The 24988-nt window shown below is 28.2% G+C and overlaps 1 protein-coding gene across 1 annotated transcript in view; it reads left to right on the top strand.

Moving 5' to 3' along the window:
• LOC107166936 (uncharacterized) overlaps positions 1–24988 on the top strand; it is a 208625-nt gene that overhangs the window by 169118 nt on the left and 14519 nt on the right. The window contains exons 6-7 of the mRNA XM_089229020.1: positions 5234–5296; positions 24819–24902. Coding sequence (XP_089085146.1) covers positions 5234–5296; positions 24819–24902 — 147 coding nt within the window. The remainder of the gene's footprint in view (positions 1–5233; positions 5297–24818; positions 24903–24988) is intronic.

The following is a 24988-nucleotide window of genomic DNA, read 5'->3' as shown; positions in this document are numbered from 1 at the left end:
ACACTTGATATTATGAATAAAAAACAGGACAACATATTTTCAATTCAGTAGTGGCATTCGATTAAATTACGTTCAAGACATGAATTCATGATTTAATGTTCTCCAAATTGTTTGAAGAGTTCACCTAAGTGTCGTAAATACTTTTTATTTCAAAATAATTATACTTAACACGAGTTATATACAATTATTGAAAATTTTAACCATCAGAGTGCGCAGACTTTTAGTTCCGCGGGTATACATTAAAAATTTTGGCACACAAGAATTTAGAAAGCTGTTTAAGGCATATTTTAAAATTTAATGTTTAGTGAATTTAATGTTTAATTACACGACTACCTTATAATTTGTAATAAAATACTGTGTTTTGAGAAATTTTCAATGAACTGCTCAAACGCAGTCGGTTATTTTTTGATATTTAAACGACATTTTTGTTTGCTATTTATATAATATATGTATGTATATCATATATTATGTTTGAGTAAAACTTTTAGAATATATTTCTGAACACTAACCAATTCCTGTAGTATTACAATCGAGAACAGTATTTTCAAAACTATTTTATCAGCATGTAATGTGATTACTCCGGATATTAAGTCGTATAAGTAATGGGTATTTTGTACATTATATGTTTCTTCGTTGTAAGCGTTTTAATCTCGACGAGTATTGTGTTATTCAAGTTTTATATAATATATACACTTATAGGTAGTATATGGCTTGCAATTTTAATCGACCGCAGCCAGTATATTTAATTGAACGTGGGATAGGAAGTTTAAAGTATTGGTTACGGAGGCTGGAGGACTTGTATAGTGGTCGAACAAACTATTAATTATTAATCACGTCTGGTTCAACATTATTCCGCCCATATCGTGGAGACTAGACTAAAGGCACGCTCGCTCCTAGAAATGTTCGATAGGTTACGTGTTTTGTCGACCCTTTAAAACAACTTTAACTTTTAGACATTAATTTACATCCATTCAGAAAGGTTCATTTGGCACGTAATTGTGTTTCAATCAAAAGTTTCGGTGGTTGTTTTTTCCAAATCGATTATAAGAATCCTTTGACTATGATAAATTATACGGAAAATACAACGTTTCTCAAAATTGAATCTTTTTCGTTGTGTAGTTTTTTTTTTACTGACATTAACGGTCTTTTAGGAGGGTTTTTTTTTGTATACGCGCATCATATATAATTGCTTTGTACATGTATAATTTATAAGACGGGTTGTTGTTTTTAATCTTATCCCGTAAGGTTTCTGGGACGCAACATCTTACGTGAATAAATAAAATATTTTCAAAAAAAATACTTATTATTTAAACTAATTTGATACGTATATACAACTAATAAAATATTACATTTTCGAATTTTTTTTACAAATATTTTATTAATTTAAAACTATATTTATTTGTCTTTTAGAACTATTATTAACTATTTAACACATGTTATTAATAATAAATTAATTGATATTGGTCATATTTATAAGTTTTTATTGATGCTATCTAGTTAAATTTACACTAGTTTTTACCACAATATTATTATCATAATAGATAAATTAATTTAGTATTGACAAGCCTTTCTACAATCAATATACATCATAGTACATGAACAATTATGTAATAAAAAATTGATTTAATATTATTGTTTTGTTTCATTTTTTATATCATCAATCTTATATCATGTTTATCCACGCGAACACGAGGTATTAAAAATATAATTCATTTGTTTTTTTTTTTTTTTTGTAATGACAGAAAGGTATGTTTCAAATTAATTAATTATAAACAACCCTCTTCTCTCTTATATTGGTGTTGAATATTATATTGTTTTATGCGACTCGATAAAAGACGTGGGCGTAGTCCTTCCGCTCCTCAAGCTTAATATTTTAGCTCGGTTTAATTTTTATTCTAATTATTGCGCCCTCGATGTTCAAGTTGACAGTTTCTTATTTTCATAGGTACATATTATATTTTATTGTATCGTAGCTTGTCCCTTAAATAAATGTGCTGGCATTTTGAAAAAAGATAATACTTTTAAATTTTCACTGGGTGAATTATTAATTGCAATTAAGTAAGTTGATCGACAAAATGATATCGATCAATTTGCTCTACGTGATTTCCAATATGTTTTATGTGCTTTTTAATCAAAATGAAAATGAATAAGTAAAAATTATTAAAGAAACCAGTTTTGAACCTCCTAAATTTTTGTTATCTATGTATAATAATTTTGAAAAAAGCTGATAAGTGAATGTCGCTCTGCTGTACAGTAGATTACTAGTGGGTTACTGTAATGAATAGTACTAAATTTGAATTCCATGGTATGATAATATCATTGTATACGTAAAACGATTCTGAGTGGAGACGGTTTGTCAGTCTAGGATATGTTATAATATATATTAATTATAATGTTATAATTTAAAAAAAAAAAAAAATGGAGATATACCTATAACTATAAAACAAATTCCAAATTAATCAAATCAGATTCATTATGTACCCAACAATCCAACAAATTGCAACTATAACTAAAATTGTTATTCTTGATTGTTTAATATGTAATTTTATCCAAATTTGAACTTAAAATAACTACAAAAAAAACTGTGTTTGAATAGTTTTAGATTTTTTTTTGCAACAGCATTATCTATCTACGTGGAACCTTGTTTTAAATCTTAGCTATAAAATTTAAACGTTTTATACATTTTTAACAACTGAAGAATTTGTAAATTTTCAATTAAATACATTTTGTAAAAATCTGAACTTTAATTGGTATTAAAAAAACGTGCCTATGTATTTTTAATGTTTTCCAACTGCTATTCTATAAACTTATGGGGAACCTTTTATTAAATTTCAAGTCTTTTGACCCAACGGATAAAATCTTATTGACATTTATAGAATAAAAAACTAAAATAACGGAAAATTTCAAAAGTCTAAAAATAATTAAAAATTTTTTAAAATATTTTATCAAGTACAGGAATTAATAAATTTAACATATCGTGTGAATTTCAAGTTTCTACGGTTATTCGTTTTTGAATAACATTTAAAGTAAGAATATTGGTACACGAGAAATTATTTCTACAACTTATCGTGTACATAGACACACACACAAAAAAACCACCCATAACATTGTAAAATCAATACATTCATCGCTCCGCTCAGAATTTAAAATATATGAACATATTATATAGTAAACTTTATAAAACTACAGAAATTACGCTAGTTATTTCAGTATAACATAGATGATAATGAGTGAAGAGTTTTTGAAATTTCTTCGTGTTAGTTGTGTTACCGGAGAAGGATTAACAACTGCAACACTTATGACAGCTTATGATGAAATTGAGATTGATTTGAAATATACGGATGACGTCAAGCACTCCATGGTGCTGTGGCCAGTGGCCGACATCAGTAATCAATTCAAGTGTGAGTGTAACTAAAAAAAACTAGCCATTTGTACATTATGTCGGTACATTATAGTTCTAATGGTATCAATTTGACAATTCCAAAACATCCAAGTAACCAGTCTATCAAATAAGAAATCGTGGCAGAATTTAAATGCATGTGTTTTTATTTCATAATAATCTGAGGGCTAAATTTTATCTCCCCGACAAGAATGATATAGACCAACATGATTCTATATAATTATTTCCCTTGAATTATTTTTAGTGAAAATATAGTTCAACATTTCAAATAAATTTTCCAAATGAGGTGGTGGCTTCAACGGGGATATATTAACAACAGAGTACTTTAAAACAATTACTTAAAATCGGTAAGATCGTTTGTTTTTTTGTTAACCGTTAATTTTTTTAGTATTTAACTTGGCTCGATTTAATTTCAAACTTAATACTGCAATAACACAATACCTACTATAGCTATGTTATATTATTATATGTATAAATATTTATACGATATTGTTTATAAAATGCCATTCCATGTGATGTTCAAGACTATAATGTTATCAGTACATATTTCGAATGGTTGTCATTTGATTCGATCTGATTTTTTTTTTTGAAAACCATAGGTACAACCTCGTATTAAAATTCAATACAGCACATCATTCGGCCACAACTCACACGTCATATTCAATATAACATAGCCGTGACAGGTGACAGGTGTGAACGCGCTCGACGACTTGATTTTATAATGTTATGCAGGGTGAATCACTGAGAATGATCGCCCACATTTTCCTACGTCAAACAATTTATTAAACAATTTGATTTTTTTATATAATTTAAGTCTGGTTTTTGAATTTTTGAATATAAGAGACCATATTTTCAAATTCTTGAAATTTTTTTTAAAACTTATATTTTCTATATGAGAATCCCCCTTTTCTAGAACTATCAATTATGTAGTGTATAATTTTTCTGAAACTTGAAGTATCAAAATCAAAATGTTAACGATTAGTTTTGGGTTATTTAACTTTATGTAGGTACTGGGCTCGACTAATGATAATAGTTCCATGACGTGTTTAGAATAAATGGGAGCTAGGTATGGTAATTTTAAAGTTTTGGTAATTAATATTAATCAATCAATACTTATAATTTGTATAAATGACCCTAAAATCTAACCTAACCTATAATAAACACAAGCTTCAACGTTACATATATTTTATAATTTTTAAAACCATTTTCATGGACCATCATAGGTCCACTTAAACACTTTTAAATTAAAGAACATTTTTTTGTTTTTATTTAGTACATCAAAATTTTCAAAATTATTATCCACTATATAATTTATAAACCTTACTTTTAAAAAACGCATATTTGTGTTACTACAGCTAGGACACTTCTTAGAATTATAAAAAAAGCTTCCAAAATTTAAAAATAATATGGTATTTTCGTTTATTTAAAAAATTCCAAAAATCATAATTCGAATCAATGTATTGTTGAAAGAAAAAATGCTTAGTAACTGTTTATATATTTGATTAGATGATAAAAATAGAAATCTTCTACAGATAGCTCGTGATTATGAAAAATATATGAAAAATTCATCATCACGTACACCTTTAGAGCATTTAAACCTCGTTATATTATACATTAAGTAAAAACCATTAATTAATATTATTATAATTTATTATTATTATTATTATTATTATTATTATTATTATTATAAAAGGCTTCAACAACAAAGGTTTTTACTTTTTAACTATCATTTAAACGACATTTAGATAAATTAAAATTATATACATCTCATTTTAGTACAAGTAATAATACATTTATTATACTGAATTTCTGATGTTTTAATTATTATTACAGGTTGAATTCAATCCACCGACAGCAATTTTGTATACTATCGATTTTTTTCTACTAATTTTAAACGTAAGTAGTTTATACTCATACTTAATCAATATCAATTATTTAACTTTGATTGTTTATTATCATGCCTAAATAGATAGGTATAAATAAAAAAAATGTTGATACTTAATTAATGCAAATGTGTTATAAATAAGTAAAAGTAAAAGCTTCAAGCAATTAGTAAACAGCGTTATTTCTAAACATATCATAATTGAAAATATAAGTTTGTACTGGGTGACTTAACTTCTTGGCAGCAAAAGATCAAAAAGTTGTATGATGGGCCATTTTAAATATTTAAATATTTAAACTTAATTTTTCAATTTCTCAACTATTTTTAAGAAAGTTACAAAAATAAACAAATAAATACCAAACAATCCCTTTTGGTTCAGTAATCTTTGGTTTAACCATAAACTTATAAATGATTAAATAAATTATTGTAGACCTAACTCCTGGATGTGGCAAGTTGAATATAATAATAGTGTGAATATTATTAAAAATTATACTATAGATGTGATCGACACAAATATTGAGTGTGTAGTTCGTAAAAATATCTAACCGGACATCTTATTGAATATGAATTATTATTATTATTATTATTATTCATCTCTTTTGTCGTCTTGATGTAATTTGCATTTCCGATTACTGAGACTTGTGTAAATCCGTTTCTATTAAAAAAGATCCCAAAAACGCCACTGATCAACGTTTAATATCAACACGATTTTATGTTTAATTTTCAGAAAATGTCTTCACTCTAGTGCACACGTATTTTTAATAAGTCCAAAAATGTCTTTATTTCATTTATTTTCAATTTCATCCCTCACGCTGTACTTTATTCCAAGCCGTTATTTCACGTCGTACTTTTCACGTTTAAATATTTAAATTAGAAATGTTGACGCATATAATATTTTACCCTCCTGTTAAGTAAACAACTGTTATTTATATTATGTTTAATATTGACTTAAATGTAACCAAGCAAATCACGCTTCAGTTTATATACACGTCTTCACGATATTAAACACTCTTATCCGAGAGTTTTTCATATTATTGGCTCTTGTTAACTACACAATAGCCCAAAATAATTAAAATGTATTATTATTCTAACGCTGTATTTTAAAATTGTAGACATATTAGCTTATTTATAATAATAGCCATCATGATCAATAGTGTACTTACTATGGAGGGAGGGGAGATAACAGCGTATTTTCTGCATATTATATAATTAATTTCATGAAATGGTCGCACTTTAAAGGCCGCCCAGTCCACCCTCGATTAAGTGCGAGCTCTGTATAATTCATACTCCCTCGACCCTCCTCCACGATACAAAATCTTGAATTAACCACTGTAATAAATATTTAGGTAAATATCAATAAACTGTTAACACCAATAACATCAATGAAAGTAGTATTTGATATGTGTATAATATTAATAATGTGATAGGCATCTTTTAGATGTAAAAGTAAATAAAATTAATTTAACCCTTTGCCGACCAACGGGACTTTTGAGTCCGCTGTGTATTTTGTCCATTTAAACATAGGTAAAATAAATTAAGTACTATCTGACCATAGTGACTTATAAGTCATTCCATTTTTAATCAATAATGTTCCCGAAAATTTTCTGTGAAATCAATAGATAGCGTTAAATACATCACATAACAAAATAAATATAGTTTAGCCCATAAAATAAATATCGATATTTATATAAATAGCCACAGCGCGAACCAGTATAGATAAGCAATGGGTTTTATTATTATTCTTTTCGTTATAATCCCGAGAAACAGAACGTACCATTGAATATCATTATTATTGTGTATAAATATGTGTTTATTGACAATAATCACAACGGACTTTGAAGTCCCTATGGTCTATTGCGACATTTTTATAGTTTTGACGAATATTCTCGGTCAAGCACTCGCGCGCCAAGTATATTGTTTATACGCATGCTATTTTTTTCGCTCTTGAGTGTTGTTTGTTCATTTATTAATTATTATTTACTCGTTAATTTTTTTAATTTATTTAATTGGTGAAATGAATAAATTTACAAAATTAAACGATCGTGAGATCGAAGATATATTAATTGAAATTCCTGGCGATGATGGTGGTCTAACTGATCTCGAAGACATAAGTGACGATGATTTGATCGAAGAAAACAATTATTTAGACTTTTTAGATTCAAGCACGAATATACAAACCTCAGAAATAAATATAATGGGTATGTAATCAATAAAAAAAATGTATATAATATAATTATAATATTTTGTTTTTGCATTATTTTATAAATATAAATATATAATATAATATATTATATATATTATTTTATATTATTATCTGTTAAATATTATGTATGTAATAGTGTATTATATTATTAATTATTAATGTCATATAAATGTCAAGGGCCTATCCCGTTTACTATTATAATAAATAAATATAATAATATTATATTTTGTATAGATCTTCCAATAGAATTTGCCGAAGAGACTGAAAATATTGCAGGGCCATCTAATGCTGTGCCAATGCATAATCCTATGTTTGAAGATGTGCTTGATGATCATGTTGATGACAGTTCTGAAGAGACAGATACTCAATGTAGTAAGAAAAAAAAAAGAAATAATAAAAAGAAAAATCGTCCTGATAGTGACATGGGCTGGAAAAAAAAATTAGATCACCATGTCAATATTCCAGACTATAATGATTTTGAAGGTATTTTTAATATTACTTGTTTATTCATAATTTAATTTAATTGTTTATGGTACATTATAGGTACTTAGTATGTTTAATATAAAAATAAAATTGTTATTGAAATTGTTATATAGGACCAATTCATGGATTTTTTGTCAACTGTGCAAGTCCAACTGATGTATTTCTTCAAGTGTGTGGCCCTATTTTGGAAAATATCTGTGCACAGTCTAATTTGTATGCCACTCAACGAGGGAAAACTTTGAATTTAAGAATTGAAGAATTGAAAGCTTTTATTGGTATTAATTTTGTAATGGGATATAATAGATTACCATCCTGGAAAGATTATTGGTCAACAAGTAATGATTTAGGTGTAAAAATAATTTCTGATGCTATGAGTCGAAAGCGGTTTGATGATATTTTGTGTTTTTTGCATATTAATAACAATAATGCTAAGACTTCTGATAATAAGGATAAACTTTTTAAACTAAGACCACTCCTCGATTCTATCAATATTAGATTCATGGAATTATATAAAGTGACTAGAGAAGTGAGTGTGGATGAGTCAATGGTTTTATTCAAAGGACGTAGCTCAATAAAGCAATACAATCCAATGAAGCCAATAAAAAGAGGTTATAAGATATGGTGTTTGGCTGATCAACATGGATATATAAGTAAGTTCTCTGTTTATCAAGGGAAAGAGGAAGTAATTGATGACTTTGTGGATTTTGGTTTGGGTGAGAGAGTAGTTCTAAACCTAACAAAGCCTTATTGGAATAAAGGAATGAAGGTATTTTTTGATAATTATTTTACATCTATACATTTATTAGAAAAATTAAAGCTAGAAAACACCTTTGCATGTGGTACCATACGATCAAATAGAAAGGGTATTCCACTTCTAGCTCATGATAAAACTTTAGAAAGGGGCATGTATGATTTTAAGACCTCTCGTTTAGGTATTACTGTTTATAAGTGGAAGGATAATAGAATTGTACACTTGGCATCTAATTTCCATGGTGTTGAAGAAAGTAGTGTATTGCGAACTGAACGTGATGGAACAAAAAAAACTATAAAATGTCCTACTGTAGTTAATGATTATAATAAATACATGGGGGGAGTAGACAAAGCAGATCAATTACGAGCTCTATATAATATCAATAGAAAATCAAAAAAATGGTGGCATAGATTGTTTTGGGGTGTTATTGATATTATATTTGTCAATTCATTTGTTATTAATAACAAGCTTAGTGAATCAAAATTAACCGTTCTTCAGTTTCGAAGAGCAGTTGCCCAAGGACTAATAACACAAGGTAAATGTGGCCTAAAAAGAACAACGGATATATCTCCAGGGACTTCAAAAGGTAGACCATGTCTACAACCAAGAAGGGGCAAACAGTTGTTTTCAACAACTTCAGATGTGAGGTTAGGGAACTTAGGGGCCCACTGGTTACAATTTAGTAAAACAAGAGGTAGATGTGAAGTGTGCAGCAAAAATAATATAGAATCTAAACCATATACTAAATGTTCTACTTGTAATGTTTTTTTATGTTTAAATGAAAAGAAACCATGTTTTAATGAATATCATTCAAAATAATGTGTTCATTTTTAAAATTATAATTATTATTTTTTTTTTTTGTACATTACTATTATGTTTATATATTTTTAATAAAAGTCTTATTATATGATAAATTATGAATTGAACATTTATAATATTAAACATAGTAACCACTCAATGTTCTTAATATTAGTCTGCTATATAAAAAAATTGACCATTTAGTTTTTGATACTATAACTATTTTTTTTAAGTTTATATTGTTGTTAATTTGAAACATGAATTATATACATATTTAAATGGTCATTATATTTTTAATTAATTAATTAATTAAATTTTAACTAATTACTTATTATTATTACTTATTTATCATAGGGAATAAGAAAATAGTAGTGTCGTAACTGACCATAGGGACTTTTAAGTATAGTCCTTAAATGACCAATGGGACTTATTTGTCCCACTCCTTAAAAAAATATTAAAAAACCTCCAATTTTAAATTTCTTAATTTCTAAATTCATCAAAAAAATAATAATTTATAAAGGTGCAAAAAAAAAATCAAATTTCTATCACCATTTAATGTTGGTCTACAAAGGGTTAATGTATAAAAATATTTTTTTGAAGTCAGCTTTAGAACCTTTTATGATTGTTTCGGATTTCAAATGTGATGTTTTTCAAAAAAAATCTTAAATCGAGAAAAGTTTCATGTAAGGTTTCAGTTCGAATATTTTCAAATCGTTCCGATTAAAATACCGATATTTTAATTTCAGTTTTGAGCCTTCAATTATTATAATATGAAAAAATATCGGGTTGCTTATACTTAAGCGTATTTTATATTTTTAATAATTTAAAGTAACTAAAAACACTGATCATAATAACACCAATTTCAGATTACAGTTATTAAATATAACACAACTTTAAATACATTTTTATGGACTATTTATTTTTAAACAAGTGAACAAATCCTAAGCATTTAATAAAATAAGCGAAAGCTCCATTTAATTTCTGAAATTATTTGGTTTTCACCGTATAATAATATACCTATATATTATAATCCCTAAACATTTAGAAAATAAAAAAATGTTTGCGGCTAATTTTCCCAATATTTTTTAACAAGCAATATAATTTTATCTTATTAATAAGATATCTTGACATGATGGTATAATTATGATCCAACCGTTAGAAAATTAAGACTAACAAAACCAATTCCCCAATTTGATTTCAAAACATTGATCAATGTTTTGATCAAAAACATAATCCTTACCGTATCTTAAGTAGATAAAATATCTAGGCTTAACTTTTGACAAGCGCCTGACTTGCACTTATCGCCTTAAATCTAAACAAATATCAACCAATTCCATTCTCAGCCTGCTTTATCCGGTAAGATAAGAATACAATATAAATTTCCAACCCACTGCGAAGTAACAATCTAAAAAGTCATAATAAGACCCGTCTGAGCATATGAAATACAAGTAGGAACCCTTGAACCTCAGCACGCCCCAATGCATGAATTTCGGTCCACTTGTCTCCGATCCATTATGGTATATACATAACAAATAATAATTTTCACAAGATACCGCAAAATCGTCAAAACACTATTAAAACTCGTTTCCTCCACCACCATCACTAAAAATCTAAACTGACAGCTAAAAAAATTCTCATCTAGTGACTTTCTTTTACTAAAAAAGTGATCATGTACAAAACAAAATATAGTAATAATATTAATTGTAAAAAAATATTAAAATAAAATTATTTGTTAATTCCCATCAAAAATAATTGAATGGCTTTTTTAATAAAAATGCATAAAAATATTTTAAATACTTTCATGAACAATGTTAAATAATTTTTATTGAGCTCTGCGTTTTTTTATTTTTCATTTACATGAAAAATATAAGTTTCGGAATTAATTTAAACTAGAAATTAAATTTAAGACTACTGTAGCGTATTGTTAAATTCAAATCAATTTAAACAATTCAATAATGTTATATTCATCTGAATGAATTATTCATTTTTACCACACATAAATTAATTAAATGTAATATATTTAGTACTAATTTAAGTAATTTTATAATAAGTTGCAAAAAGTCTTGAAAACTTTGATAAAAAAAAAAATATGTATTTCCTAATTATTTACCTATATTTATTATGTAATAGATACCATAATAATTTTTCGATTAGACATCTTTAAATTTTATTAATTTCGGTTTGTATTTTTAATTACGGCTACTAAAACCTTACTAATCAACAGTGTTGTGCAAAGATAACCAAAAAATTATCTAGATAAGATACCTAACAGATAATCCATTGAATATTTATCTAGATAAGATAATAGATAATACTTTAAATATTTATCTAGATAATAGATAAAAGATAACCACATTTATCAAGATAAAAAACAGATAATTGAAAAAAACTTACACAATTTAAACCTTGCATTTGTAAAATGGAAATCTCGTTATAAATAAAATAATATAAAGTTTGTTCTCTTTTTTTTATTATTTGCACTTTTCTCTAATATTTTCTAAGTACATTTAGGATGCAAACAACACTTAGGCTAATAATATTTTATAAATATAACTAAATAATATTTGAAAACATAGGTACTGTCCATTTTCACTGATTAGAAATTACTGTCGTTTGTTTGCTATTCTCAGTAGTCAGTGGTAGGTTTTATTATTATTTATTACTTTAATCATAATATGATAATCCAAGTTTATAATAAAATATCGTTATTTATGAAACATTTGAACGTTTAGGCCAGTGACTCGTTGCTATACATAGTAAAAAGTCGCCAATAATACAATACGTTTCCAGAATAGACCTATTAACGAGCCACTAATTATTTAATAGGTCTATGGTTTCCAGAAACCAACTATGTTTAATTGTATTGATGTCTATATTAATATTTCTGTATTATTATTGATCACAAATACTATTAGCCATTAGGTACTTGGTATTTATACATTTATAATCAATAGTATTATATTATATTTATATGGGTATATTGCATAAATTCAAATTAATAAAATAAATACTACGAATTATTCGACGTGTAAATATTTACAATTATTATAACTTGAAAATAAAATCGAATAAAAATAGCAAAAAAAATTATCTAGATAATTTTTTTCAGATAACTATTTTATTTATCTAGATAAGATAAAAGGTAATTTTTTTTATCTAGATAATGCACAACACCGCTAATCAAATTACAATTTTAAATTGCAACAAATTATAATATTACTGTTTAAATAATAATAATTGGTCCTTATTTCTATATTTAATAAATCAGTTCATCATACCCATTAATTTAAACTACTTACAATTAATGGTTTTCGTGCTTTCAAAATAATATCACAGGTCGATGACTGACAATGTAATCCGATTTCCATTCTCTTTTAGTTTCATATTATTACACGTCTAATTCCCAAACGTATGCATAATAATATATTAATATTATGATACATTATACTTTTGAGTTTTAAAGACATTTTACTACTTAATAAAAAAAATTGAATTGTAAAATCAATACAATTTCTTCTCGTCTCTCTGAAACTCTGATATCGGTAAATAACCTATATTTTACATTCTGAGCGAAAATATGAAAGTATTAAATTTACAACGATGCGTGTTCATTTTTTTTATTTTTTTTGTAACTGTGGTTTTCTAAGTTTTCTATTAGGTTAGTAGATTTGGATCTAGTTTGTAAATTTTGAGTCAAACAAAAAATATCAAAGTACTTTTTAATAAACCGTGAAGTACAAAAAAAAGATATTATTGAAAATTGAAAATATCTACGCAAAACTCGTTTCGAACAAAATCGATTTTGTTTTTTGTTGTAATTCAATAATGAAAAGCTGACTTTAAATGATCACCAAGTATTCAAAATAGAATTTATAGACATGAAATAATTTTATAATTTTATAGATCATATGGTGCTATATTTGTCATTGCCAAAAAGACAGAATCAGTGAATAACTGTAAACAACACCACAGCGGTAATGATAAATGATTAATCAATAAATAAAATATATATAAAAATAAATACTTCAAGTTTAAACCCGCTCATTTATAAAATATCGTTATAAATGTATTAATAAACTATATATGAATATAAATACCACGCAAAATGTTCGGATGTAATTATTGTACCATGATGTGTGATACATGTCCAGTACACGTGACTAGAAGAAGTTTGAAAATCAATATTAATTGAAATTATATTTATATAATTTGAAAATACCAAGGAAAATAAATTATAATACTTGAAACTACATGGAGACGTTGTATTCTAAATGTTACTTCGCTTAACTAGTATACGAGATTCATTTTGAAACCTATTATAGCTTATGGTTATGTGATATTATTCATATGTTAAGAAATTAACATCGAATAATTAAACCTCTCTATAACTATACAATTTAAAATTATCAAACTTTCATTTAGCGCATAATATTAACTACATAGAGAAGTTAAATTTTAAATAAATATAATTTGTACACATATACGAGATAAATTTTGGGGATTCCTATAGGTTACATAATTATTAAGTCTCTTATATTCAACTTCATTAATAATTATTTTAAAATGTATCATTAATATACTATAGAAGTCTAATTGCGAGGTTACGATTTAGAGTTAAAACGACCATCGCTGAGAACTAATCATTTTGCTCACAGGGATGATAATTGTCAACTTTTAATAGTTTTTTTTTTCTATTTTTGTGTATACTGTATACTGCACAACTGCAGTATAGGTACTTGTACTAGATAAGATAATATTTTTGTTATTAGGTTAAAATCTTAAAAATGTAATACAGTAGGCTCTTCCTTATAAACTGTTGATATTCCAATTTAAATATTTTGAAAATATAATATAATCATAAATCATATTACTTTTTTACAAGCGTATAAAGTTCAAATTTTCACGAAACTCGTTAAAATCACCAACAATTGCAAACTATTTTGTGATATAAATGTCATACAATGTTAAATATTAATGTTTAAAATTAGAAAACTTCCTACAAAACTCAATTTAATTTTGTCTTACAAAAGTAATAGGAAAAAACTAAGCGTAATTGCCGCAATTCCTCAAATAATTTGATTTTTTTATTCTGATGATTGAAATTTCGATGAAATTAAATATTTTTCATTTACCTACACTTAAATAACGATCTCTGAACAAACGATTTTCTTATTTTATTGTAATTAAAAACAAAGAACCGTAAATTCTTTAGATTTTCACCTACTTTGTATAGGTATTACTCTTTTTTCGGTTTATTCTATGCTTTTTTAAGTAAATTTTCTAAGTATACTGTAACTTTATATTGACTAAAAAGTTAATAACAATATATTATGATAAAAATATACAATATACAATATAGTACAAGCTGTATGAAATAAATGAAACCGAGATGAGCTATCCACCTTTGGTGAATTGTAAATTGTAATAAGAAACTTATTTCCTTACGTGAATCAATTGCAAGTATAGAAATAAACAAATATGTGGTTACATACGTGTGCAGACTTCAATTTCTGGTCGAGCCACGAACATAATAATTAGGGCTGGGATTTTAATGCCGTAATAACCCCCAAAAAAATTTCCTGAAAAATGCTTTCATGACCTAAAAACTCTAAATAATGCCCTAAAAAGCCCTATAAAACGCCCTTAAAAAAATTAACTAGAATAATAAAACGGTGTTTACGACGACAAAACTCGTACTGAACGTCGAACGATATCATCGGACGTCGATTTTACCGATTTAAGATTATTTAACAGGAAATGCGGGTATAGTGGTTACTCAAACCTTGTCCGATAATATAATACGAATTACGCGAGTACCTAACCTACCTACTTATAATCTGTTATAAATATTCATATAAAAGTCATGTTGGTGTAAAAATCTTAAAATAAAATTTCAATTCATACTTGATTTTCAAAAACTCTAAAATGCCCTAAAAAATTAAGAAAATTACCTAAAAACTAAAAATCCCCAAAAATGCAAAATAAACTTTCTTATTCTTATTCATAAGTACATAAAACAAATTTGTGCCCAGATGAGCATCGCACAGTAAGCTTTGGAAAACAATGCAAAGTGTATCGAAATCCCAGCCCTAATAATAATAAATTAATAAAATTTTCATTTCTCAAACATGCATTATTTTATATGGTATATTAGGTTACAACATCTCGCATAATATATAATACCAGGTTTCATGGAGTGTTATGTGACAACCGGTCCAATCGGTGAGGTCGCTAACCAGAGCCAGAGACCGAAGTCAGAGTACCTACTCTGGATTTTTATAAAATAATAAAACACCGCAGGTTATTTTTTAATGACAATTATATTGATTAGTGAATAAGAGTTAAGTTAAATTAAAACAAAGAAAAGACTTACGGCATAAAAACTTTGTTTGGGAAATAAAATAGTAAATGTAATATAAAATGAAATATCTAACTTGACACATCACACCTAATAGACAATATCATAATAAGAATACAATGTAACGGCTATACCAAGGGCGGCCGACCACGTCATAGGGTTAATGATGATAAATGATAATGTAATAATAATATTTAATAATTTTCCTTATGTACCGTAGCCTATTATGCGGCACGCCTCGGGCTGCCACGCATAATAGTATCACAAAAATATAATAGTGATGCTAATATTAATAATAATAATAATAATAATAACAATAATAACATAATAACATATCATTCATATGTATATTATATTATGAAATAGTTGTGAATACCGGCCAAGGATGTCATATGTCTGTATATATATATGTTACTGTACTTACGTACTCCGACCCACGTCTTCGGCGACCCTGCACACAGGTGCACCGGAGATGTGTTGAGGTTTTACTCCATATCGTTCTTTGGAACGATATCCAAATAAAATATATTTTGCACGCGGAGCTGGTTCCGTGTACGTGCTTCGAGTACGGTGACAAAAAAAGACAAAAAAAAAACACTGGCTAATATTCATATTATTAAGTTATATAATTGTTCTCGCGTCGGTTATTATTATTCGAGATCGCGGCAGTGGGAGAGGGCTTGCAGCACGGCGGTGTCGCGGTATCACCAACCAAAGGAGGGAACATCATATACCCACTAGAATAGATATATTATTTATGATACGAATTGACGACCCTGGTGTGTGTGTTTACGTCGGTATAATTTCGAACGTTATAAGGTATCTACTTTACTAGGTAATGTAGTGTGTTAAGACTCGTGAAAAATATGTCACCACTGTTTTTCGAACATTCGATAGGTATAATATATTGCGCCTGTAGATCAATCAATAAATTTTCGTCATTCGTATAAATTCAGTAACGCTAAACACGTGCCTACAATGATGTGTGAGGTAAATATCCTAGATACCTAGAACCTTTTTAGATTGTTGGTGGGTAGGTGGATGTCTGATTGACATGATATAGATATTCCTTAATATACTATGAATAGTGTAAATAGTATAAATTAGTTTACCAATTAAGTATTAACTAACTTCTATGGCGAATGAGTATTATAGGACCTTTTAATTATTTACTGAAGTTAAAATTATATCTGCTCGAAAAACTTAACTCACAAACATATTGTTAAATTGTTGAAGTTTCATCAAAAAGATTCGTTTTTATAAGTTAAATTATGTCAAAGAATATTTATTACTACCCAAATGCATAAATAGATGATGAACAAAAAATTCATTGTGGCTTGGTGAAGTGCGGTCGTACGCTCAATCTGCGGAAACGCATTGAGCGTACGTACCGGCCGCAGTTGCTAGCTCCCGGATGGGTGACCACCCGGGATTTTTAGCAACATATCCTTGCCACACATACATAAACACGCGTTACAACCCTACCCACTTAAAAACCTACGAACAAATACAAAAATAACCCCTACCGTACCACCCCACACCCAATAGCCTATGTTGCCGCGGGTTCCCATACAAAAAAAAAATTCATTCTGTCGTGACTCGTGGCATGTTTCTTACAAAACCGTATATGCTCTAAACATTTTACGGCTTATATTTTACGTATTGGACATAATGTTATAATATACTTAATGAAATCTAAATCTACTATGTAGGTGTGTAATAAACAACAGGTAAAATTATTTGATTTTATGTACCATCGGCGCCAGCGATGGCGTTACAATACCGAATCGAATACATTTAATTAATTCTTCTGTACGTTTGCAACGGTCTCGAGAAACTGTTATTGTTCCGTACTTTATGATATTCAATCGGAAATTATATAATTGCATCATAAAAAAAGACAGAAAGGTCGTATCTATATTCGACCGCTACCTACATCATAATATAATAATATTACATATTATATCGCGGTAGGTGTAGGACATGTACATAAAATATATAGTACGCAGGTGGCGATTTTCCTCGCAGTCGTAAATAAACGATCAACATTAAAATATCTACTGCCGTGTGTAGATAGGTATATCGGTTAAAATTGTATTACCGCCGCATTTGTGCGTCGAAAATGATTAAAACCGTACGAAAATCACCCCACATATTATTATAGATTGTCAGTTTTACACACGTATTTGATTGTCTGTAGTTTTGTAAGCTATTGTGTACGTATATAGCTAATAATATCTTCTCTTAAGAGGACGTGATACCCGCATGTGTTGTTTCCGTCTTACAGGCGTGTAACATACCAAATTCTACGCTCAGCAGGTCACGTTTAGCTCTGTTAACTTAAAGTTTAGGGTAATTGTCTTCTCTTAAAATTTAAAGATAAAAGTATTATTTAGACAACTTCATAGGCATTTTACTATATTTAAATTTTGAAGCGATTGTTGTAAGCATCTTAAAATTGTAAATTATTTAAATTTTTGTACATTTTAAAATACTATTATAACTCACTTCAAAATTAAAATATTGTAAAAATCCTACGAGGCCATCTAAATAATACTCCAACCTTTAAATTTTTAAACAGGTTAATTCTCTTTAATATTTAAACTAACTGAGCTAAACGTGATCAGCCGAGTGTTACTCTAACCTATTTTACACATTTGTAAGACGGAGACAACACATGCGGGTATCACGTCCTCTTAAATCTAAGTTAATAAAGGTAGAGCAGCAGTGGTGATCAAATGATTTTGTCATGAAATGGACGTGGCATATTTTTAAAAATGTCATGGGGGTTATTCATCTATCTACCCTCGACCGTCACCGATTTTACAGCCACTGAGATATACTATTTGTTCGCAGTTGATAGTGTCATCAGCAGTATATTATAAAGACGCGTAATATCACAACCAGACAATCTTGCCGAGGGGAGGAGTGCAGATCCCTTTTAAGATGTCCAATTTGTTATAATCCAAAAAAAAAAAAAATGAATTTTTGATGTTGAACTTTTTAAATAATGAAGAGTGTCCCGTTTCACCACCCCCTCCCCCTAGATCCAAAACTGCAGATTGTTAAACATCATACCACCGTGTGTCAACGCCTATACTGCTAGGACATTATGACGTGACATATTATTATATTTCCTATAATTTACCATCATTTTTTGAACCATGTCTGTAGATCAACTTTTTAACCATCCATCATATGGCATATTATGTTGTAAGTATACGTAATAGTTGCAGTTGTTCATCCCAAATACGTTTTAGATGTGTCATATGATTCTAAATTAGAAAAAAAATTGTGTACTAGCTTTTACAAATGAGAGTTGTTAAAATATTATGAAACATTAAGTAAAATTTTATATTTTTTGAGATTTAATAATGTAGGTATATTCTGTTGTTATTGTTTTGGCTAGGAAGGTGAGAGCTATACAACTTTGTGGCCATAAATTTTGAAAGTTTTTTGTTATCATCCTCCATTAAAAATAGGCGCACTTACACAAAAAACATCAATATTTCCTACATATAATCCTTAAAATTGTTCGCTGAACCGTGTTTCTGGGTGAAGCTGTTTCTACTTATATAATTTATTTTATTTTTATCACTGAAACTATTGTATACGTGACCAAAGCATAATAATATTATCGATCTAATTATATATTGTTATCATTATTATTGCACACGAAATTGTTGGGGCATATGTTTTCCACTCGGAAGAGTTTATTCTAAAAGATAAAAAATCATTGTGATAAAATATTATTATTATAAACCAATATAGCTTTCCGCTCTGCTTAGAATTTAAAAATAATTGCTTATAAAACTGTAACGGTGGCGAACGTTGAGTTTCTCAAAACGGTGTCTAGCGCGCGCGCGCACACACACACACACACACACCCGCGCACTCTCACACAATCGCAATGATTCGCCGAGTGCGTCTTTGCTTCGACCCACGCCACCGACCCACCGATAGATGGAAATTACTTCGCAGTACACAGCACCCTTTGTGTATTATATTTAATCACTTCCACTCGCTGCAGAGAATATGCAGAGCTGTCTTCACCAAAACACCCCCCCCCCACACATATATTTATATAATATGGTACAATTTAAGCGCATCTAATAAGCGGTAAACCCTCAAAACAGTAAAAATTAAATTATGCATAAAATATAATTAGCGTTAACCGTGGGTTAGCGTATACATATATATATATATATATATTATTATGTAGTACCTATATACTTACTGCAGTATAATAATTCAGTTGCGATGCATATTTTCACGTATAATAGAATTATCTGCAGCGATGGTAGTCTGTCTTCCAATCGTCGTGTAGGTAATATCCTACTCGATCAACTGAAAAAAAAATAAAAATATTAAAGGATCGGAGCTGTTAGTATATAATATTATATGTGCATACTTTGTAGAAGATCTATTTTAACTTTCATTTTAATTTTATTCTTAAAATGTTCGTTTTTTACGCAAAAGTCTAGCACAGGTTACTTTACCTGCTGCAGCCTATCATAATTTATAATATATTTCTATAGCTGTACTCGCTGTCCTGGCCAAAGATCTGTATTTTCCATGAATATATTTGTAAAAAAAAAAATTAAACCAAGCGTGGACTACCCTTTTATATAATATATATATATATATATATATATATATATATATATATATATAGTTACCTATAAGAGTTGAAAAATAAATATAATGTATACAAATCCTGAAAGTCTCATCTAATCTATCTTTATATATGACTTCCAATAATTGTTGAGTCAGTTATTAACATTTCGAAGGAACCGAAATGCATTTTAGCTATTCTTTGCAAAGGGATTCTTATCATTCTTTGCTATATACGAATTCGCGATAATTCGGTTTTAGTGTACTTCTGCAGTTTGTGTATAGAACACGATTCGGTACTGTCCTTATCAGCGAACTGGATTGTGCTCATTTTAATAAACACACGGTCCCGTATGTTTTGTACCCAAGATTTTAGTGCAATGTTGCCAGATTTCCATATGATTATGCAGATTATGTATAGGTATTTGACTATTATTTGACTTAGATGAAGCGTTTTACATACGTTTTGCGTACACAATATATATATAACTATAAATTAGAGTCCGAAAAGACGATCGGATTTTCCCGACGAAAAACAACGCAGTCATTGTTTACTTGCACGATTTTTAACTGTGTGTGTATAAAAATCCGGACGGCCAAATCTATTTTATTGATTTAGGTATCCAATTATAATTGTTTTATAAAATTTTATACATATTATATTATAAATATATAAATATAATTTATGGTAATTTTTAACTGACTTTTTCAAGTTCGTCAGCTATTTTTTTTAACAGCGAATTGCGACAATAATAAACGACAACATTGCACCGACAGTCGTATACGTAATCGTATTGTTATTTAGGTCATTTCGACAAGCCATTGTTTGATTAAAAACGAACGGAATCGTGTTCCCAAAAAAATAAAATGGAATCGCCCGTGCTTTACCGCCTCAGTTCACGGGCAAATTTGCGCCGGGATATACCTCAGCGATTTGTGAACTTACTCGACCGCAATTGACACTCGTCCGCAGTGGATTGAGTGTGGGTAACACTTGATAAAAATGGGGCATGATTTGAACTTCTCTCAGTATTTTCTTAATACCTGTCTCCAAGAATGATTTGATATTTTTACAAAATCGGTTAAGTATTGTAGTTTTGTAGATTACCGTATGATCGAACATCGTAGTGATTTATCGATATATATATATATATAAGAAGACATTAAATACATCATTTATCATTTATTCATCATTTTTATTTTTTATTTTTTTTATTAAGGGGAACCCGCGGAAACAGACCATTGGGTGTGGGTTGGTACGGTTGAGGTTATTTTTGTATATTTGTTTGTAGGTTTTTATGTGGGTAGGGTTGTAACACGTGTGTTTGTGTATGTGTGGCAAGGATATGTTGCTAAAGATCCCGGGTGGTCACCCATCCGGGAGCTAGCAACTGCGGCTGGTACGTACGCTCAGTGCGTTTCCGCAGATTGAGCGTACGACCGTGCCTCACCAAGCCACTATTCATCATTATCGCGGTATTAAACAATAATAATAGACTAATACAATTCTATAATAATAGTGCCTATATATATACGTACTAATTCCTGATGCATATGACCTCCGGGGTGTCGTATAATCAGTATATGAGTTATAATATTAAACATTTATACTATCATTAGGTATCACTTTGGTATAACACAACACACATACATTAATTGTGCAAATTAATTAAAACTAAACATTTTTTTCTAAATAAATTTATTGAAAAATATTCTACAGTGCATTATTGCCGTCAATCGCCCAATATATATATTTAATTATATACATATATATAAATTAAGTTTTATACAAATTGTCTATCTTATAAGTGACTCTTAATATTCTTAGTTTTTCTATCAAAAATATTAATAATAATCTAATGACTTTTATCTTTATATTATTTGGTAATAATTTCACTACAGCAGAGAGTATACGACCTTAATCAGAAATTCAGAAGGTATATACGGTCAGTTTATTAGAAATAACCAGAAAGTATACGTCGTATACCACCGTATACCCTCGGACCCTCCACTACAGCACTGCGTATAATATGCATAATTGTAATATTTTAAACAATTTATGCTAGGGATTCTCAAACTATGGTACGCGTCCCCACGTGGGAGTACTCGACATTATAAGCAGGGGGGTAAAACACGATTGCATACGTTCGTTATCGGCGATACCTTTTTAAACAACACGATTCCGTACGATTTTACCTGTTTTTTAACTACACGATTGCGTACGAAGTTTTAAGCGTTGTTCCCAATTTTCATACCGGTATAAAGAGCCCCCACAAGGGGGTCTGATGGACCTTGAGTACAGGGGCCCGAATACTTTAAGGGCCGGTGGGCCCGTTGAAATTTATTTGTAATTTTTAAAATTTGAGTAGAAATACTTATTTTATATTAATTAATATTGTAAAATAACATTTTATGAAATATATAATATATTATATAGTCATTTAATATTTAACCATTGATTAAGCTGAGCTCAAAGCCCTCAAAATAAAATTTTAACTTAAAAAAAGTATATTAAATATAAATTAAAATATAGGTACTTGTTTTTTCTTTTTTAATTTGGATAATATTGTAATAAAAAAATAGAAAAGACATTATTAACGTTGGATTGTTTATGAACGAAATAAAAATGATTTTTTTAATTTTTAGTGCTTTTTTTGGATTTTTGAGACTTGTTTGGATTTTTAACTGTTTCTGAATTAAAATCGGTCTTATTTTATGAAATTATATTTTTTTGCCAATCGAATTATCAAGTAAGTTGTAAATGTATAGATTAAGTAAATAGAACGATTACGTTGATGCAACGTCCTTTTTTCACATAATTTTTAATTTATTTATTTATTTATTTAATTTTATTAAAATAATAATTGACAATTTATTTATTTATTAATTACTTTATATTATTAAGTTAATCTCATTATTTTTTATTTTTTTTTTTTATGTATTATTATAGAACTGTAAATGTATTCCATATTTATTATATTATTATTACATATTATATTATATTATTATTTATTTTATATACGATGAAATATGGTAAATTTGACAACGTTTCATACAATTTCATATGCAATCGTGTTTATTTTTTTTTTCTGAAAGGTACTTTTAACTCATCTACAAACATACGCAATCGTCTTCTACCCTTTAAGGGGCGTACTCGTACGGTTAAAGTTTAAAATGTATGTGCCTTTAAAGTTTTTATATATATATATATATATATATATATATTTTAGTTTAGTAACTAAGAATAAGGGAGTACCCAAAAAATGTATTGGTAAAAAGCGGTACAGTGTTCATATAAGTTTTGGAATCCCTGTTTTAAACCATTTACAGTTTTCTCTCTTACATAAACAACAAAGGTGTAAAAATGTAATTTTATCAAAATCAGTAAAATATATTACCGCGAACATAAAAATGTATTCCAAATAAAAACCAAAACCGCCAAAATAAATATAATTTGTACCAATATCAATAGTGTATATAATAATAATAAGGTTCATTTTTTAACTACCTATATTTTATATTTTTAAAATCGTCAATAATCGATATCAAGCGCAATTTTAATCGTGATGATGATAAGATGATAGGTAAGGCCATACTTAGTTTTTAAAATACAAATTTTCAATTTAAACTGGTAAATTTTTTGACCTAACGTTTTTCAAATATTCTAATCTACTTATATTTCATCTGTTGTAAAATTATGCCCTCATGAGGTGTCTTTAGTTTTGAACTAGAAGGAAAAGAATTCAAAAATAAATATGTTTTTGCAATTTCCAAATAATTCATCAATTAGGTACTATATAAATGTATAAACTAAGCAATGAGCAACATAAGATTGGTCTTTTAAATTCCGATGACTCAGCTGCATATTTTATGGTTCGTATATCTAATATCCTTTTCCAGAATTCAAGCCCATAAATTTCTGAAAGATATTTATAAGAAATAATATGTAGGTACATCTCTAAAATGTAATAATCACTGCAGGTAGCATTTATTTCAAATAACTATATTTTTGCTTATTAAATAAAACGCCTTTGTTTGTAACCGTTTTTGTAATATTATAGTTTTCATTATAACTTACGCATAATGCGTAATCTTACAAAAAACCTACATACCAAAAATTTTAAGTAATAATATAATTTATTAAGTTGTAATATTAAAATCTCTGACGCTCTATCATGATCATAGAATATATTTGTCAATAAGGTACCCGCCAGGGATTTTAGCGCTTTTGTCTTCTGCCGGTTTTCTCCAATGGCAATAATATTTTAATATTAAGTCGCAGGTAATATTATATCGTTTACAATAATATTATAATTTTGTATTTTATAGCTGTACGCGGTACTCTGCGTGATATCGCAATATCAAGAGCTTATGGCGGGTAGAGGTACTGCGCGTTTCGAACAAACCTTGAAGGTAAATATTCAAAGCATATATTATTAACTCTAAAAGTTTTTAATTACTTCTAAAATTAAATATTTGGTACATTAAAATAAAACTTA

This window comes from Diuraphis noxia, unplaced genomic scaffold (genome assembly GCF_037042655.1).
Source record: "Diuraphis noxia isolate RWA-SAM2 unplaced genomic scaffold, SU_Dnox_SAM2 contig0005, whole genome shotgun sequence".
NCBI lineage: Eukaryota > Metazoa > Arthropoda > Insecta > Hemiptera > Aphididae > Diuraphis > Diuraphis noxia.
The sequence above is the reverse complement of the archived record's forward strand: the minus strand, read 5'-3'. Positions and strand labels throughout refer to the sequence as shown.